This window comes from Cydia pomonella, chromosome 3 (assembly GCF_033807575.1).
Source record: "Cydia pomonella isolate Wapato2018A chromosome 3, ilCydPomo1, whole genome shotgun sequence".
Lineage (NCBI taxonomy): Eukaryota > Metazoa > Arthropoda > Insecta > Lepidoptera > Tortricidae > Cydia > Cydia pomonella.
In genome coordinates, this window is record NC_084705.1 from 23,783,642 (window position 1) to 23,804,984 (window position 21,343).

The 21,343-nt window shown below is 37.9% G+C and overlaps 1 protein-coding gene across 1 annotated transcript in view; it reads right to left on the reverse strand.

Annotated features, from left to right (window-relative positions):
- Nucleotides 1-21,343, reverse strand: part of LOC133516366 (C3 and PZP-like alpha-2-macroglobulin domain-containing protein 8) — a 286,831-nt gene that overhangs the window by 64,471 nt on the left and 201,017 nt on the right. Inside the window, exon 10 of the mRNA XM_061849275.1 lies at nt 8,844-8,961. Coding sequence (XP_061705259.1) covers nt 8,844-8,961 — 118 coding nt within the window. The remainder of the gene's footprint in view (nt 1-8,843; nt 8,962-21,343) is intronic.

Consider the following 21,343-nt stretch of genomic DNA (forward strand, 5'->3'; position numbering starts at 1 on the left):
ACCGTTACAGGCAACACTTTCAACAACACGTTGTAGTTCGGGGTCGATGACACGTAGACTCGTGGTTCGTTGTCCTCTCGTTGCGTAACTTGCGTAGATTGCGTCTCTTGTGCCGCCGTCGGCTCGATCGATGCCGTAGTAACTCGCGCTACGGCCGCTCGTTGCGTAGCATGAATCATCGCCATCGCGGTATTATCACGGAGCTCCTGCGTCGTCTCCGCGTGGAGCAGACGATGATGCACGTGCGGACAGCCTGCCACACCGCACCCTTTCGCCTTGCACTGTATTTTGAGGTGCTTCGCGTCCATGCACCTATAGCATATACGGTTGAGTTTTGCCCACTCCCATCTTGCGCCTATGCTTTGTGCGGCTAGCTTGCGACATTCCGGCGTTGAATGATTGCCGCCGCAATACAGGCACGTCGACTTCGATGTACTGGCTTGACGCGTCGCATACGTCACCTTCTGTGCTGTGGCGTATCGACCTCCGGGTGTGGTAGCGGGAATCGGATAACGCGGCGCGGATGTATTCGTACGAGTGCCGGTCGCGCGCGCGTTCGGTGCTGCTGACGGTACCTGCGCACGCCTCGGGGCTGCGCGGGCATGACAAAACGCCATTTCTTGTTCACTTTCCTCCATCAGAAAGTCAGCAAGTTGCAGGATCTCGGGTTCGTCGGTATCACGATGATTGCGTGCGTAGTCGCACCACCTGCTTCGAATATGGGGCGATAACCGGTCCGTTACTTCGCGAATCAGCAACGGGTTGTCGGCGTAGTGTCTCCGATCTATATCCATAATAGTGGACACTATGTTCATAATTTTGATTGCGAAGCTGTTGAGATCGTTCGCTGTAGGTCCCAACGCTGGCAGCTTGCGCAAATCTTCGATTGCTCTGTCTAGCAATACTTCGCTCCGACCAAATTGCTTTTTCAGTATTCGTATAATCATATCTGGACGAGTTGCGGTCGATAGGACGTGTGACACACATGTCTTCGCGTCCCCGCGTAGCGCCATACGCAGTCTAGCGACGTTCTCGTAGTCGGTAAACTTATATCTTCTCGACGTCTCGGTGTACGTGTTGTAGAAACTTCGCCACTCACTCACATCTCCGTAGAAGTGAGGAAGTTCGAAGATATCCTTCGGTGCCGGTCGAGCCGCCATTTGCATCTTCTCGAATAACTGCAACATAGACTCCGCTACGGTTCCTTCTTGAGTGAGCTGTGTACGCTCCGTGTGCGGCGTACGGGGCTCGATCGGTGGCGATAACGATCGCCGACGGTCCTCGCGGCTCGGTGAGCGACGTCGAATATGCCTCTCTTCCCGCGTGGAGCGCCTTGGAGTCTCGTAATCCGGTGGGGGCTCGTTGGCTAACCTCTTCTTGGACTTGACGGGCTCGGTTAGCGTCTTGTCCTGCGATTCGTCCATCCATGTCAGGATGCGCTGGTGTTGCGGTCCGATTTCGCTCCTATCGGATGCCGCGTCGGATTCACTGGCTTCTGCACGAATTTGCAGCTTCTGGGCTTCCAACCTCTTCTTCACTAACTCGGCTTCTAACTGCAGCTCCTTCTTCTGTATCTCCGCTAGCCGCTCGCTCGCCTCCAGCTCGGCTTGCGAGAGTCTGGCCTCGATGACGGTACTCGCTTGTGAGCACACGGACTGCGCACGGGTGTGCCTACCCGGAGTGCTCGCCTCCTTTGGAGTATCCTTCGGTCGTTGCGATGTGGTAACGTCTTTAACCACTGTCTTCGGATGACGTAACGGGATCGGTGTAGGTCTCGCAAGACGTCGCAGGCGTTGGTTCAGGTCCCTCCGCCATAACAACATCGTATCTTGTGAGGGAGACCTCGGTGGCCTCTGGTAGACGTCGTCGATCGATAATGTAGCCGCTGCGCCTAACGGTTCCGCACTAGCAGCTCGATGGGTGACCGCTGCTGCGTCGGCCGACTCGCCAGGGGGGAGGGGAGGGCGCTCCGCGTCGGCGTCCTCAGTCCTCTCAGCGTGTTCGCGGGCAACCTCACGATGTTGGGCCGCCGCCGCGCCTTCTTCTAGGAAACGCTGCCTGTCTTCGTCGCTCTGTACCGACGTAGCCTTCTTGGTCCGAATTATCGGCATCTTGACGATGTCGCACGATGGGGTTCTTCACGCAGAGTAGAAGCTGATCTCGACGGTCTTGATGGGCTGACAGTTGATCCGGTTCGAAGGACCAGGAAAATATAGCAGCCCGCGGCGCTATATCAGCCGACGATAGCTCAATGGAGAAGGCACCGGGCTGTCGCCACCACTCCTACTGCCAAGACCGTGACCACGGCCCTCTACGTCGCCGCGTGAAGAGGAGCGAATACGATGCGCGAGGAGATAGCTAAATAAACTACTGTTACGCACAAACTCACTTTTATTAAACGCGATACAAAGGTATAAAAATACTCCTACAATCCCTACTACGCGATTGAACCGCTTCTGGTTCTCTTCCGGTTGGCTTCTTCTTGGTTTTCTTGAGGCTTCTTGTTGCTGGATCACTCGACGACTGACTACCATTTCTCTCCGTTCCTTCCTCGCTTATATACGAATTTCGTAGAAAAGGAACACCCTTACGATAAGGAGATAAGACGCGTTTCGATTCGTTCTGAATCAAGCCCTCTGATTGGTCGGTTACTTGATTCGGCTTTGTTCGGGTTAAATCGTGTTATCTCGTTATCGTTTACATAACTATAATTCTCACAAATATCTAATTATTGACTTAAATATTGCATAACACGCTAACTCGGTTACTAGGTCAGTGAAACAAAACAATAACACCTGTCCGACTCGCTTACTTCACGAACACAAAGCCTATTGTTCGCCCGCGCTCGGAACAATAGCCCGTTTCTCGACGGTTTACGGCATGCTATTATCTAATAGCTAGGATTACGATAACATGACCTATATTAGGGTGTTAAGCAATTCACGCTCTACGATTATATGTAACATTCATTAGTCTAATTGAAGTAATTACTGCGATAATAACCTAAATATATGCGTCTCATAGTACAATTGAGCGTAATCGAATTCTGTACGGGAAATTGACTGACCAATCACGATCGAGATTTTCTGTCTCACTGTTTTTTACCTTTCCTTGTCTTTATTTGCGTGTGATTGGCTATAATTATGAACCAATGAATAAGTTTTCTTTATTTTCTTATTCCTTCGTTCATCTCGCTCTTCGAATAAGGAATTGGGATTTAGGGTTTGCGTGACCTAAATATCGAATAATACCTGATATAACGAACGATTACATAATTCTTATGTCTAATAACAATCTAATTTTCTGCTTGCCCTACCTAACGGATAAAATCTTTATTTCGAATACAGCCTTAATCGTATTTAAACTTAACTAATCTTAGCGTCATCTAAGTTTCTGGTCGCGTCGCTAACAATTACTACTATTAGACCTTATTAGCGCCTTTAGTACCTTTAATTTTCTTTTACAGCGGACGCATAGTAAATAACAATACTGATAGTGATAACCGAGGCTACAGTTACAGTCGTTTCAGTCAGCATCAAAATGGTCAAATATATAGGTACACATGTGTCACAATGGTCAAATATATATTGTTACTTATTTTACAGTACATATGGAGCTACTTTACCGCACTAGTGCGATAATTAGCACATTACGTAACTATATCGAACATTTTAAGGGCCATATGTATTGTAATACATTTGCGAATAGTTAATTCGAAACTCGTGTCGACTTAAAATCGTATCGCCACTCATTGCGATTTTTTATTTTTCTCACCTGGTTTGGTGTTCTGGGACGTTTACTTACTTACTACTTACTCCGTTGGCTCAGCGACCCAAAATGAGACTTGGCCTCCGACACAAGACAGCGCCACTTTTCTCGGTCCTGTGCGACCTCTCGCCAATTGTCGACTCGAAGCTCGCGCAGATCCGCCTCCACCATGTCGCTCCAGCGATACCTAGGGCGTCCGATAGGACGTCCTGCTAGGCGACCCAGGTACGCTCTTTTTACGTTTTTTCGTTTTTACTTGACTAAATTACTAACGTAGTCCGATCAAGCATTATGGAACCCGGCGCTGTCGGTAAAGCAGGTGACTCGCGTTGATAAAGCAGGTTTCTGTCGTATGCGGGTGTGAGTGGTGTAACATGTGCAATGTCGTTAACACAAACACATGCTAAGTGTTAACAGTAGGCGCAAATAGTTGACTTACCAAAGAAAATTTGAAATTCGCGCCTTTTCCGCCTGACAAGTTGGGTTGGGTGTGTATACGCTGTCTTGTGTTTCCTTGTGTTAGCGGCAAAGCCGTGGAAAAGTGGTTAAAATGTAAGTAATGTGTTGGAAAGTGAAGTTTAAATTTATCGCTGAACATGTGCATCTTCAAAAAAGGTATTATAACAATCGTTATTATTTTACGTCGGTTATAAAGGTTAATATCTTAATGATGTCTTGTGAACAACTAATTCCATACATACTAATATACCGACAAGTTATCGATACAGTCATATGAACATTTTGTCAAGCCCTAGCGTAAAGTAACAGTTTAGGTTTTTACACAAAATATTCTAAATTATTGACTAATATCATGAAATATTAACACACAATTGAAGAAAAACTTATAATGAACTGTATAAATTGGCTTTTTACACTTTTTATGCTGTTAATTTGATATAATATCGTTACGAAAATTTCGCTACGATACCGTATACGTAATTACCTGTGAAATGAGTATTTCCCTGGGTTTTTTGGCCCTGAAACACAACAATCCGGCACACAACATGACACCATCTTCACTAAATTACTTAATATTTATTTTTGATTTTGATTCTCGTATATTTTTAACGTTAAAAAATACGGCAATATGATTTTGGCCGCCTCGGCCGCCTTCGAATTCAAAAAATGGTTACGTTTTCTCATATGTAGTCTGCCTCTTTCACACTCGTGGCTTGTTCATATACGTGATGGCTTCCCTTTCGCACACTTCATCTGTCTGTCAAGCGAAGCGTATGACAAGTCTCTGAGTAGTACAATACGTCTAATCGCACGCACACAACGCCGTGTCGAAGACTGCCGAACTGAAACGACGTTAGACGAAGTGGGGAGCGTGAGGTTTTTTCGTTACGGAATTTCTGGATTCGGTCCCCGCGCTCAAGGCCCGCGATAGAAGCTATGCAATAGCTTAAAAACAGGGAACTGAAGTCATTGTCAATGTGAAACTATTAGGTAACTATTACGTTTTCATTGTTTTTATTGTACATCTCTATTTCGCATTTTCAACTACTCAAAATTGATTTGGAAGAGATAGCGATAAGATGGCTTATTGTTTACCTCTACTTTTAATCTTTTTTAATATGTTGTATTCTACATTGTCAACACTTTTCACATGCGCTGTCTACGCAACATTTTAGGCATAACTTGGCAGGACAAAGTGATAAATCAAAGGGTTCTTGAGAAAGCGCAGCTGCCCAGTCTTGCCGCTCTTCTAAAACAGAGACGCTTGCAGTGGCTGGGGCATGTGCACCAGATGGAACTCTCTAGAATACCTCGACGTGTCTTGCTTGGTGCAACGTGGTGGAACGTTGGAAGACCGATGCTGCGCTTTAAAGACTCTGTTAAGCGAGACATGTCAGCATTTGAAATCGACAACCATGCCTGGGAAACCTTAGCTGAAGACCGTGATTTATTGCGCAAGCGTGTTGTGGAGGGAAAAAGGCTATGCGACCAAGCCCGGTTTAATGCATTAAATAGCGGAAGGTGTCGCAGAAAGCAAACCGGAACTGGAACCTCAGGTGGCATGAGCTTTAGATAATGCCACAATGGTCAAAAATGTGGGAGGTCGTGCCGCTCACGCATCGGCCTCCACAGTCACCAAACCCGTTGTCTAAACAGCAACGCTTAAATCGTCTGCAATAGACGCAAAGGCCTGTGATGATGATGTGATGACATTGTATCGATATAGGTATATTGTAAATCGATAAATGAGAAGTCCCTAATGACAATTCAAACTGCCACGAGAATTCTGTCCACTGGTTATAAAGTGTAAGAAACAATTGACAGTGATATTATATCTCATTTTCGATATAAACTATGCTATTCCGAAACGGATAAAGCGCTAGCCGTCAAAATATATTTTCAGCCCGATAAAGCCCTGTCACACGCACGTATCAGCCACCCGGATCCAAAAGGATAAATGCCACTGCCACACCACATAGATTAAATAATTCAGCCTACCATTTATATTCAGCCACATTTGCGTTTGATTTTATTCAGCGGAAACCTATATAAAATGTTTCACACTGCGCGTTACAGTCCGCATAACGGTATTATGGATTTATTTAGCGTAGGTACTCTCCCTATGAACCTAACATGACAGTAACCCTTTAGTCCAATAACTCATTCGATTAATTGAATCGAGTCGAAAAGTGTATATTGGATTGGACGGCTGTAGCCATTCATTATTTTGTTAATTAACTGATGCCCATTTCGTTTAACATGTTTTAAAAAAAATGCCGTTTTCTCCCACAAAATGTTTAAAGATCTGTAACACGTACCTGTGACAAATAACAAGAAAAATTCTGTGGACATTACAAATAGAAGTCACACGTATACATAAATATATCACGTTTGTTTTATTTGAGTCTCAAGACTTGGAAAATGCATCACGCTTGAAAGGGTGCAGCAAAGAATAACTTTTTATTACTTTTAGTTTGCGATGTCTACAGGAATTATGAGACAAGCATTCAATAAAATCTGTATGACCCACCTGCTTTTGCTATGATATATAAATAGATGAGCGGGTAAGTTGGCAATGTGGCTGACTGTATTATGTATACCTAGTTGGTTACTAAATTCTGTTACTGCAATAATCTTTACAGTACATATGGTGCTACTTTACCGCACTAGTGCGAAAATTAGCATTTAATTGAAAGGGCCATATGTACTGTAAAACGTTGTACGATACATGTGCGAATAGGTAATTCGCAACTCGTGTCGATTTAAAACACTCCCTTCGGTCGTGTTTTAATTTATCGCCACTCGTTTCGAATTTTCTTATTTTTCGCACTTGTATCGTAATGTACTATTATCTACGTAAAATATACGAACGAAAGTTGATTAAACTATATATTCAAATGAAATACACAAAATCAGGAATTACATATGACAATTTCATTCAAAATAACCTCCTCTGGCCTTGACACAGGCCCTCAAATGAAGCAGTCATCAATAGCGGCACGCACGATTGTCATGTCTAATTATATAATGACCGACCTGTCAAAAAGGGACCCGTCTGAAAATCAGCGCTGGGTATATATCTAGCAATAAAGCTGAGACAGGTACCCATTGCCTATACCAAAAAACCAGATAAGTAGTTAAAAATTTAGGAGCTAAATTGTTTGTGATTTTTTTTGGATAAATTATTTTGTGCAGTTAAGTGTATTTTGTTTTATCTCACGTTGTATGTTATTTTTTATTTTGTATCTTTGGTAGTTGGGGCAATAAACATTTTTTATCTTTTTATCTTTATCTTTAATTCTGTCACTGTCTTAACTATGGCCCGCTTGAGGGAGTCAAGATTTGTGTGGGGTTTAGCACAGGCTTTCTCCTCAATAACCTGCCATAAGGCATAATCCAGGGGGTTAAGGTCCTTGCACGCGGTCGAATGCTGATAGCGACCCTGCGGCACCTCATCTAAGGCGGAGCTGGCATTCCTTGGTGGTTTTAGACGGTAGTCCTCTACTAGTTAGTCCGTCATCGTCCCTGGTTTCCCCCGGACTAGGTGGCATGCGTAAACGCATTTACCCAACGTTAAAAAAAGGGGGTTAAGGTCCGGGCTGGAGGACGGCCAGTCCTCGTGGACAATAAAGGCAATTTTGTTCCTTCGAAACCAGGCTTGAGTTGTTTTTGTCTTATGTGTAGGAGCTGAGTCCTGTTGAAAGACCCTTTGGCCCCAGTTTTCACACCTTTTTCACAGAAATAAACCTGTTAGCCCTGAGTATGACACTTCCAGCCAAATCATCACATAAGAAGGATGATGGCCTCGTTACACACTCGGAACAGCCGTAATCGCCTCTTGACTGTGTTTTTCATACACATTCTGTCGGTTACAACATTCTTCAATGGTAAAAAAAAAATCATCTGTAAATAGTATTTTTCGGTGGCCATTTTGTGCGTACCGCTTCAATAGCACGCGACTTCTCTCTAGCCTCATAGTCTTTAATCGTCCATTAAGCAAATGACCTTGTTGTCTGCGGTAAGCGTGTAGTCCAAGGTCTTCATTGATAACTTTTTTTAGGGAGCTTCCCTTCACAGAGATCTGTATTGCCAACAACTTTTGCTTCCGGACGGGGTTTCTTGCAATTCTAGCCTTCACTGCCTTTATTAGGGCTGGGGTCCGAACGGTGCGTGGTCTTCCAGACCTCTTGAGGTCATCGAAGCTCTGAGTAGTATTGTATCTATTAATTGTGCGATAAACAAATTGTTTATTGATTTTTAGGTTTTCAAGCAACTTCAAAATCATGTTTGGCGGGTGCCCATATTTGTGCAACGCAATTACTGCGATACGATTCTGTTTGAGGCCCCAATTCATTATAGATACGACGATAAGCTTTATGTGTGGTATATGATTATAGCTCACAAATCCACCACATTATGTCATTTTTATTTTTCGGTAGCATTTGTTTTAACGGAAATAAAGAGGTTGCAAATCGATTAACAGAACTTAGTAACCAACTAGGTACGAAAGTTAACTGTTATGATCATGATGTCGCGGAGTCCTCTCATAATCTCCCGACACGCAATATCTTTGTCTATTGATTACTTCCACTCGCACCTTATCATATCGAACTTACCTCCTTATGCAGCAGTCGCACGTGAAAGCTGGCAACATCACTGACTGGCTCGCCTTCTCCCGTCACGTAGTAGACGAGCAGCGAGCTAACGGGTGCCATATCTGCCGTCACGGGAAACCTGCGTATCAAAACAATGTATGTATTAACCAATAGCACAGGATTGTTCTTCTCATCGCAGCGCTTTTTTGATGCATTCTAAAGAAGCTTTGGGGACTGATTGGCAAACTAATTTGAGGAATTAGCGTAATATCTCGAGAACGTGACTGTCATCTGACTAACCAAACCAGAGGAAAGTTGCTTCTTGGGATAAGTTCCCTGTTTTCATTCTTTTAAGTTTAGGAAAACTCAACTAAAACTAAGTATAGGTCGTGTCATTCACGATGACGTGTGACTTGACTTGCAATGTCATGTTATTAAAGGTTAGATTTGACAAATCTGCGCGTCATCGTGGATGACACGAACTATGGGAACATATCGCATATGGAGATTTGTTAAGAAATAACTTATAACGTTCACTTAACTATACAGGTTAGAAAGAAAGGCATACCGTGACGCCCTGATTTTTAATGAGGTAATACAAAACATGGCAGTCAAGTTTTTGTATCGGCGGATACTAGTTTTAAACAAAGCTTATAAATTGATATGCTATAATACAAGTATAACTCACAACGCATCTCGCTCGTAAAAATATTTATAAGTACCAGTGAGATGCCCGGGCGAGTGACATCAATATTAGATAAAATTATAATTTCGACTCGGTTTCTAGATTCTGGTAGCGATACAGACTCAATATTGATACTCAGCCAAATTTTATTCGGATTTTTCTGTACGTGCATTTCTGTAGCTGTGCGGAAGGAAACTCCTAGCAGTTAGACCTGTGCCAAACGGCTTTCAATACTCCTCTTTCATCGAGGTTCCGTTCCAGATAGTTGGTACATATCTATGCCAAATAACTGTAGATATTTATTTTAAAGCACCTAGGTACATTTTAATTTGTATAAAATACACAAGGAAAATTATTTACTTAGCTTCATAAGCACATTTAAACTGTTTATGACCTATGAGTTCTAAATATATAAAATGACTGAGTTTGTCAATAGTATGAATATAGTAGTAGTAATGATCCTTGATGTAAGTTTTAGTAGCGATGAGTATGGCTTTTGCAGATTGTTGGACCTCCTTGTCATTTGAAATAAGACCCTCCATAAATCCGCTATCGTATGAAATCCAATACCAATATAGAAATATTTATTTTTCGAATATACCGTCGTTTGCTCCGTCGTAAAACGATTTTTATATTTATCTCGTATTGTGTAACGAATAAGTATAATTTCACGTAACGGGTATGTTTAAGCGGGTAAGCGTTTTTTGCTGAATGAAAATATTGGGTAAGCTAGTTTCTAAATCAAAATCATCTTTAATAGAAAAAAGCCGAGCTCACAAAACAGTTTTGAATGCTATTAAGATCAATTACGGCCGTGTACCAATACCTAACATAATGATAATTATTTTTTTAAGTAAATGCTTAATTTGTTGATAAAAAACCTTACAAATATAAAAAAATACTTTAAAAATCACTATGAGCCTATAAGATTTGAAGTAAATGCTTAGTTTGTTTATAAAAATACTTACTAAAATAAAAATCACTATAATAATCCTATAAGATTTAAAGAATTCCCTCGATTCCTCATGGATTCCTCATCAGAACTGGACTTAGACCGGTACAATACTTTCAAACGAAAAAATATTTTTCTAAATCGCTTGAAAAATTACGGAGTTCTGAGGTAACATAGGTATATGAAAAAAAGCATTCAACCGAAGTGAGGTCTTCTTCGTTTTTGATGTGGACTAAAAAAATCCTGAGTACTTATCGGCCACCAAATAGTTAGCGATGAGCTGACTCTGTTTAAAATTGTGGTGGTATTTAGAACCGTAAAATATGTCTTTTTTGCTAAAAAAAATTACTCAGAGCACAGTGTAGATGGGTAGGTAGTGCGTAAACTTTAGCTATATCTACATATCTACATAAATGTAAATATATAAAGCAGACGAAACATTTCAATTTGAATAAAGAATGATCGGTTCCCAACCAAACGGAACCTGATATATCGGTGCTGAAATTAATGATGTCGTGTTTTAACGTTCCAAGTAGGAACATGTACATGTACCGGGAATCGAGTACACTTTCGACCTTTTAATCTACAAAGGCAATAAACGAACATACTTTTTTTAATTACTCGTTCTCGAATTTTCTGTTCATTGCGATATAAATCGTTTTGCTTTCAATTTGTTGAAATGTAATGTCTGTCTGGTATAGGCTAAAACAAACACAGCAAGCAATTATATCGCGTTCTAGTTTATTATAATAGTATGTAGCAGTAAAGGATAATAGGCGCATTAGCAAGAACATACGTGTGTTAGTTACCGAAATTATGTTTAGGCAGACCTATATACTCTTAAATAATTAATGCCGTGTTTAAGTACCTAGGTATTAATAATTGTAATTGTAAAATAGACATGTTGCGCAAAACTAGTTTTAACTAGTGAAAACGCGTTTTCACTATTGCGACATGTTTGTTGTCTACATGTATCTGTACCCCTAGTGTAAATTTTATTCGATAGCCTGACGTGACGTACGCGTTTGCTTTAAGTATCGTTTTGTATGAGATTTTTGAACTTCAAAAACGTCTCGCTTGGCGCGCTGTTCTAAATCCCATACAAAAATACGCATAACACAAACACGAACGCTCGTCACGCTCTCGAATGAAATTTACACTAGGGGTTCTGTATAAGTATTTAGTTAATTTTACAAATAGAGATAAGGACCGGAACTACATAATATGTATTTATGAATACTATACCTATTTATAAAAAAGGAATGTACATCTTTAATATAGTGCACCTTTTTATAGATGAAACAAACAGCCATGCGATGTTTTTTATTGGAAATTTATATTACTTTAATAAGCGTACCTAACCATAACTATTAACTTGTGGAAATGCACATTTACTTAACAGCTACTGCATGTTGTTAGAATTAATAATCGTTGGATCTGCAAGAATAGATCAGTATTACTACTTCTTAAAATCACAATGAGTAGATTAATCATCCGTAATGAAAATTAACGAATGTATTAAAATATCCAAATTATGACTGTACAAAGTTATTGAACTAAACATTAAGCACCCTTCCGCCAACAATATACCTCTGCGAGCATGGGCGACATTCAATGATCCATCGTTTACGAACTTCAGGTCATTTGCGGGATCCTGGCGTTTAAAGTCCGTTAAACTTAAATTACTTTTAAAGTTCAACTTTAAGATGAATGCCAGGGTATGGACAAGGTTTAAAACGAGAAGAGTTCAAGGTACGTTTGATTTAAGTAAACGTAAAAAGGTTGACAAACCTGGATGTTAGAAAAGGTTTAGCAACATCTTTGTGATGTTTTTAGTTTTGCAATTTATCTTTTATTTAATATTAGGTACCTACTTTTTGGGTGGCGACAGAAGTTAGGATCCGGTACTACTCGAATTATAATCATTTAATTGTTTAATATCGAGTAATTGTAGAAGAATGCCGAAACAGCCATAAAAAATGTTAAACGCGCTCAATACTAACCTATTCACCGACCCTATACTTTTACTGCTTTGCGAAATAGGAACTAACGTTGTTTACTTTTTCATAAATCATATAAATAGCTCCAAGAATAGCTGTGTTCATATAACTGTGAGTTTTTAGGGGTTAACGTCAATGTAAGGAATGATCACGTAACTTTTTGTGCGCATCTGTCGAGCGTCGTAGCATTTTTTACTTTTCGATTGGCGTAGCGTAGGTCGATAAACGATTTTTTTAATGTGTACTTATTCTAAAACGGCGTAACTCCAGTTCTACGCTACTACTACAGTCTACTGACTACTACAGTCACATCTCGATAGAAAAAAAACATGACTTAATTAATCTGTCGTTGTCTGTCATTGTCAATGTTTTAAACTGGTCCGTTGTAGTATTAAAACAATTTCGGTAAAATATCAGATTTCTACGACAATTTGGATATTATAACGGATACTGATGAATTAATACAACACCAGGCTTTCATACGGATAGAACGGACCGACGGATAAACACTAACGAATGTAATGTAATTAAATGTTTGTCTGATGTCTTCGACGAATCATTTTTGCTGTAGGTAAGCGCCTAAACAGTATTTGGTAGACTTTGGAGGAGTATATACCCCATCGATCTATTCGGCTTTGTAAATTTTAAAAACGATTAGTAGATAGTACTTAAATTAATTATGTAAATAAATTGCTCCTTGTTTTGTATTTTTTGTAATAATAATAAGTCATATTCAATTTATATTAATATATTGGAGTGTGCAGGAAGCAGAATTCTTTCAAAACATATGTAAAATTTCAGGTTTTATAAAACTGAAATGTTGTCAATTGTTGATAAAAAATACGAATCGAAATTTAAAATATAATGCAGGGAAATATGTAGTTACGTGACTTTTCATATCATCTGTCATCCCGACATAGTTCGTGTCATCCACGATGATGCGCAGGTGTATCAAATCTAACCTTTAAAAACATGACCTTACGAGTCAAGGCACACGTTTTCGTGAATGACACGATGTATACGTTTCTTATTTTCGTTTGACTCCCTCGTCCAGTCTTTCCAACACTGAAGTCATTTTAGATATACCTATTCGTAAATTAACTGTTGCTGTAATTGGCAGGAGCGCAACTCCTTAACTCTGTTAAGTATATGGTTATAGCTAAACTTATTTAATAATAACATCCTGTTATCAACAAGAATACGTATTTATTTCTTTAACGTCAAAAAGAAATATGCAGGTATTAAGAATATATTCAAAACGTCTTGTATCTACTGGAAGTAGGCAGCTCCAACGGAGCAAAAGAAAAAAAAAAGTACCTAATAAGAAAGCAGTAAAATTTTTTAACACGCTTTTCATTTCATTCCGCTTTAATAACAACGCAAGGAATTAAAAACGTGTACTCATTTAATATTCCAGGCTATGTAGATAATTATTGAATTGCTCATTTAGGATTACAAACGTATCACATTGAATTCAGACACTTATAAAATATGAACTCACTAGTTACCTTTGTTCGTAGCAGAATAATCTCTAGGTATGTTATCTACACACAAATCACAAACTCTCTATGATGCCTTCAAAATCCGTAAATAATGGCCAATATTTATGGCAATAATGGCCAATGAAAATGTTGTTATTGCTTCATTATTATTATGGAAGGTGGAGGTAAGGAATGAAATCTCCATGTACCAAAAAGCGTCGTCAAAAAACCTTAAATAGGTGGCACTACAATACCTAGAATACTTGAAAAAAAAAAACCATAGACAGCGACACAGACACTTCACTCCGTCAATAACGCCTAGATTCTTAGCTACTCTAGCGCTACTCTGGAAAGATTCGAAACTATTAGCTATAGCTGACAGCTGGAAACTTTTGCATCAGTTCTACCATAAGAGATTTCACTCCTTTTAATTCCAAACTCCATAATTATTTTATCAAAATCGATTTGGTAATGACATTCAAATTTCTAACATCTCTAATATCAGACGAGATGACATTTTATTCGAAATGAAATGCCAACTGGAAATTTTGACAAATCGCGCATGTTAGTTGGTATCGAACGATACGAAAATCGGCCCCCGACTCTAGATTATCTCTTAATTAAAAAAAAATACAGATGCGTGAGATACGTGAAAAAAGTTTCTATTTACCACCATTTGGCATATACTTTAACTTATAATTTAAGTATATAGTTTAAGTATAAAATTGTATTTCTAGTATCACCTTAGTACTTAGCCTTTTGCTAAGGTGATACTAGAAAGATTATCAAGAACATTATACGAATGCCAACTAATCGAACGGGCTGGATTTAGTAAAGACTTACAATTGATCATATCCATACGGTAAAACAAGTTATTTAGAAATATAAAGAGTTCGGCGGTGGCAGCATGGTTCCATTTTTATCACTTGTCTCTAAGCCTGTCACTTTCGCGCCTATATACTTGTTAGAATGTGACAGGCATGGTGACAAATGATAAAGAGCCGACCATCTTAGCCCCACAGAAAGCCTTTGTTTATAGCATTTATCGACTACTCAAAAGCGTTCGATAGCCTTAACCACACCTGTATATGGACAAGCCTGAAACAACAAGGAGTACACGAAGTATAAGTAGAAATCATCAAACGCCGCTGTCTTAGAACTCACGAAACTCCAATGGGAACACTTTGGCCTCAACATAAATGGCATACGCCTAAATCACCTACGGTTTGCCGACGACATAGTCTTGTTTGAGGAAAACCCAAAATAACTAGAATGCATGCTAACAGATCTAGCAAAATAGAGCAAGGCCGTGGGACTGGAGCTTAACTCTGACAAGACTAAATTGATGACAAATTCTAGGATTCAAGAAATCACAGTCAATGGATACATTTTAGTTTACGTTGAGGAATACGTATATCTAGGTCAAAAAATATCTTTCAAGAACCAAATGGACAAAGAAATCGAAAAAAGAATAGCATCCGGCTGGAGCAAATAATGGTCACTTAAAGAAATCATGAAAAGCAATCTAGGTATAAGGATAAAAAGCAAAACTTTCAACACATGTGTCCTTCCGTGTCTAACTTATGGCTGCGAAACTTGGTCTCTTACTAAAAAAGAGATAAACTTGCAAAGTGCCAGAAAGCTATGGAGAGAAGCATGCTCGGTGTAAAATTACAGAACTGAAACCGCAGCTCTGGCATAAGAGCTAGAACAAAAGTAGCAGATATCCTCACCCACATAGATATGCAAAAATGGAGGTGGGCAGGTCATACTATAAGATGTAAGACAGAAAAGTGGAGCCAAAGAATTCTCATGTGGCACCCTACAGAAGGGTCAAGATCGCAAGGCCCTCAATTAACAAGATGGGAAGACGAAATTATACGTACAGTGGGACCACTCTGGACAAGGGTGGCAAGAGAGAGAAGATACTGGAAGGAGTTGGAGGAGGCCTTTGCCGATAGGCACACTGAACTAAGAGACTTCATATAACTATTCAAAACTTACTATCAAAAAGAACAATAATGTTCAGAACAAAGGTCTATATAAAAAAAAATGTATTTGTTTGGTTGTTTTCAAATTATTTATAGCTAAAGTTTCGTGTAAAATGAGCGATAAAGATATTTCGGAGACGTCACCCCTTATCCGCGAGTTTCACCACAGAGCAACGATGCCCCAATGTCGGCTGTGAGGTTAGTGAAGTTTATAATATGTGTGTAAATAAAATAGTGTATGTATTTTGACATAATTAGGCATTAAAACACTCGTGTGGTGCTTTTAAGAAACTCACTCACCCTCGTATTTGAATGCTTTTCATTATGTAGCAGTCACATAAACTACTATTACGTATAAACTAATACTTAGAAATAAGCCAAACTGATCGGCAGCAAATGTTAATCCGGGCAGAACTCACTGACAGGGGCTGTGATGTATAGCGCCGGTGGGTATTCAGTTTTATACATCTCGTGAATTGTGTCTGTATTAGGCCAGCTCTATCCCCGGTGGACATGTTGTGGTACGCTTAATTTGGTAACTTTTGAAAGTATAAATTATTTTGGAAAATAGCGGAGAAGTTTTGGTGAGTTTTGTATAATATTATGTAGAGGACGTTCACAGATAACCTTAAATTTATTATTCATGATAATATTTATGTAAAAAAACCTACAGTAATATATCAAATTAGGTACTATATAAGCGGTGTGTAATTCGGGTAGTTTAGTGTTGTTTACCAATATTTCCATTGACATTTTGATGGGACGTCAGTCTTCCGTGACCACAGCTAGTGGCTAAAACGTCAGATAAAAGGTAAAATAATGAAATTTAATCGTGTTAAACCCGTTGTGTATTCATATAATTGTCGTAAAGAATTAATAATGTAAGTAAACACAACCTTTGTATTTGCTAAACGTATAAGGCTCACCTTATTTTGTCCTAGCCATATTAGGTACATAATTGTTTTTATGTTATGTTTTAGGAAATAGTACGCACTTAGATTAATTTATAAATATGTCTGTTACTAACATGTATATGGGTCATGCCTGAAATAAATGATTACCGTAATTAAATTTATGTTATTGAACTTTGTTTGAAAGTTATCTATGTTTATTTAAAGTATCATGTTGATTATTTATATTCCTTCTTTTAAATGTACATGTTCAATATTAACCCAAAAATAACATTGACAAATAAATCTGTTTCAGGCCGACCGATTGGTTGTTTCAGATGCTTTCAAATCGGTGAACTAACGGAAAACGTGTTTCCCGGCAAAATGATCATTTTTTTCCGCTTCGGAAACCGCTGGCCTGGTTTCAATTGAGAATACTCCTGTGTAGATGGTGTCAGGCAAAACCTGTAGTTAAAAAAAAAAACCTTATTTCACACTTTTTAGGAATTTTATTGGCAATAAAAGGTACGTATTTAAGCAGCGGTAGCACTACGTTATTGGCTGTTGATTTAAAGCGGTGAGTAAAAATGTTTCATTTATTATAAAAATTGAATTGGGGAGAGATTTACACAAAAAAGTAGTATTAGTAGTAGTTAAACACTTTATTGCACAAAACAAGTACATAACAAATAGAAAATATATAAAAAATGTGTATAAAGGCGAATTTTAACCTTGAAGAGATCTCTTCCAGCTTACCTTTAAGCAACTGATAGTAGTGATAGTATTATTACTTTTATGCACATAGCGTATATTTATTTTAATTTTTGGTCGTACACTTGTCCGACTAAGCAATGAGAAAGAACACTAGACTAATTTACTTATAATAAAACTTTCTTCACCCTCAGAACTATTACAATTTCTACACTAATATTATTTGTAATCCCACATCCTTTCATTATGGTGCTGCATTTTATATTACTCGAATAAAGAGCATTTTACACGTAACACTGTCAGCGCTGTGTAAAGCAATTGTGATGCTTTTAGCTCGCATCGGTAAATTGACATTTGAACCCTTCGTTCGACCTAAATATTTTTAGAGTAAGGGGTAAAAATACCGATGCAGGTAAACAGCGAACAACACTTTGTTAGCGATTGTTATAAAACATTGATATTATGAAATTTAAAATACGACCAGATTTTGTAAATTAATATTGATTTCAACTGTTTCGGTTAATTTACAAAGTCGACAAATAGATCAAGCAAAAAAAGTACCCGGGAAAGTAAAAAAAAGTCTCATATCTCACATAGAAAACAAACTCTATAATAATTATGAAGATTTATTTGTTAGCCCGAGTAAGATAAGCCCTAATTTATTATCATCATTACCTCCAATACAACCTTCTATTTCCCAAAAATAGGAAACTACTAGGAAAGAAAAACTTTTAACGAGTTTTTTTACGAAGGCCAATTCGTTCTAAAATGTTCCCTGTTTATTTCGCTTTTCACATTTTCCTCTTAAAGCCCCACTTTTGGAAAGAACCTGAAGGCTCAATGAAAAGCCGATATTTTTTTCAAATCCCGACCTTGTCAATTGGTTCACAAAGATGCCGTTAATAGGGTTCTGTTTATGAGGCATTCGTAGAAAGGAGCGCAAATTAGTACAGAGTTATTGCCGCTCACGGGTCCCATTCATCAATACCACGTCTTGCCTGCTTTTCAAGGTAGAATATGGTTTTGTTACTTTTGTTAGTTCTTAGTTTTTGACTTTTATCGATTCTTGGTAATAAATAATAATAACGCCATTTCAATTACCATCAATTTAATACCCGTATTTTCGGTATTACATATATATCTCAATAAAGGATCAATATCAAAGTCGGAAACAGATTCTATGTGAAACGGAATGTTTATAATTGTAATGTTCCACTAATATAATATTTTTGACGCTGTTCTTACCCGGTTCCCTGAATAGCACAATCCCCGCGAAAGAATAAATAGGTCAGCATTTAAATACTCCACTCCGACGATCCTCGAAATACATATAAATCACACAGACTAAGCCTCGCGCAGACTTCCAGGAAGTTTTTACAGTCCGCTTTCCAACTTCTAAACGCGAAACTTCCTGCGTTCTTCTGTGTCTAAAACTCTTGCGAAATTCTAACTCATACCGACACGAAAAGTTACCGTGTACGTTGTTGGAAACGCCTTGTTTTCCTGGAGTTTCTTCCGCGGACATTAAAACGACTTTTAAAGGAAATTAGAAAAAAAACACAACAGGCGTAATCTTAGCAAAGATTTTGGCGCAGTAAAGTGACGAACATTCTAAAAAGTTAATGACCCTTGAATGGAGAGATTTGGGCGAATCTTAATTTATACGAACCTATTAAAATTATAATCAGAGGTTTTTTCGAAGGGACTTTCAAGAAAGTTGTACCTCAGTAGGTAAATAAACAGGCACTAACGTATTTAACACAATTGTTTGAATAGAATAATTTGTGAATAGTCAATATAGTATGTGAGCCAGTGTTGGCCGAACGTTAATTAGAATTGAAAATTAACCATTACAAATTGAACCATAAATTGAAGCCGTCCGTTACATTTTACGGTCAATTCTAATTAACGTTCAGCCAACACAGAGATGAGCGGCGTTTTTTAACCATGATATCCCATAGGAAGGCTTAAGAAGGAATCAAAAACTATCAGATAGATCGATGAAGATCAAAAAAGTTTCAAGTAACCAGTAAATGTATTTAAAAAGTTTAGTAAAATATTTGCAATCTGTTGTGTTTAAAAAAATCTCCCATAATATTTTTGCATCCATGTTGGTGTCAGATTGTACTACAATAAGATATGTAATAGGTTTAGTTCATTTGAATACCTAATAAACAGTTTCTATTCTATTATCGCTGTTTGTCACAACTATAAATATAAGGAAAAGAGACTAGCAGCGATTACAGGTTGGAAGCATTTTCGTAACCCAGATCTTTATTTAAGTATTTTTTTCTTTTCACTTACTACAGTTAAAAATGCCAAATTATGAATAACAAGTTTGTTTTTATGTATTACTTTCTTGGTTTGTAAAACCTAAAATATGATAAATTACTGTTACTGCTACTCGCATTATGTGCCATTATGTGCTATTAGACATTGACTGTAATTGACTGTAAAACGTAATTTAATTCCAATAAACTTAGTTTATAAACTAATTTTTTATGCAAGTTCAACTTTAAGCTAATTGGTTTTGGAAACTAATTATTATCAGCCAGTAAGAGCCATTTAAAAGTTTGTAATGACTTTCTAGTTTCCAAATTTGTATGAAGATTATTTATTCACTTTTCATAAGAGATAAAAGTTGTTTTGAATGTTTTGGACGTTTTATGTTTTTTTAAGTAAAGAAAGTTAAGAAATTATTTAAATGATTGTCTGGAAATTTATAAGAATATTCCAAAAATTTAACAATATTATTCTGAAATGATACTAAATGTAGATCACTTATACCTATGAATAATAAACCTATGTAGGTTTATTATTCATAGGTATAAGTATGTACTTATCCATTCAGATTGGCAAATCCATCCAATCTTGAAAGCTATATTTATGTTATGTAGACACACGGTCCAGATCTAATTTTAAGATACATCAAATATTAGGTCTATATACGATATAGATCGGATATGTCAGTGTCAAAAGTGACGTTTTTGCTTGAAAAATAATTGACGTATCGTATTACGAATCGAGCCGATAGAAGGTACGATTACAGCTCCTTTACCCGAAAGTTTGAGCATTTAGAAGTGGCTAGTAGTATTAATGGTATTATTAGTGGTAACTGCCGGTGTTTAATAAACATTTTTAATCAACAATTGTTATTACAATGTTAATTAATTAATTTATTTATTTATTAATGGGAAACAAACAGCGAAAAATAATACATATGTTTAACACAACAAATATAGAATACACACAAGCCATAACAGTTTCCACTTATAGAATAATAACATTCTTTGCTGCTCAAACCAGACTTATACAATTTGATTTAACTTCTATGAATTTGTAAAGTAGGTTTAGGTAAGATTATTAAACTTTAACAACAGAAAATAAAGACGCTATACCTTGCTTATACTTAATTTACATGCAGCTCATTATCTTAGAGAATACAAATCATTCGATTTACGATTTACTACTTTTTTATTATTACTGTTATTTATTTATTTATGTTCTTAATGAATTTTTAAAGGATAAACATGTTAGCTATAATGTTAATTATATGCATATATGTTGGTCATAAGCATATTGCTGTGCCCTTGCAGGGTGTTACATGTAAACCCACCACCTACAATGTCCTCCTAATGATATGCAATAAACATCTTGAATTTGAATTTATTCATTCCTTTCCCTCACGCCTCAATTAGTACTCCCGTACAAACTTTATCACTCATATTGCTTCTCCCATTCGTCTCATATACATATCGAGTCATCGATAAACGACAACAATTGCTATAACCGCAAGGTGTATTTGGGTAAT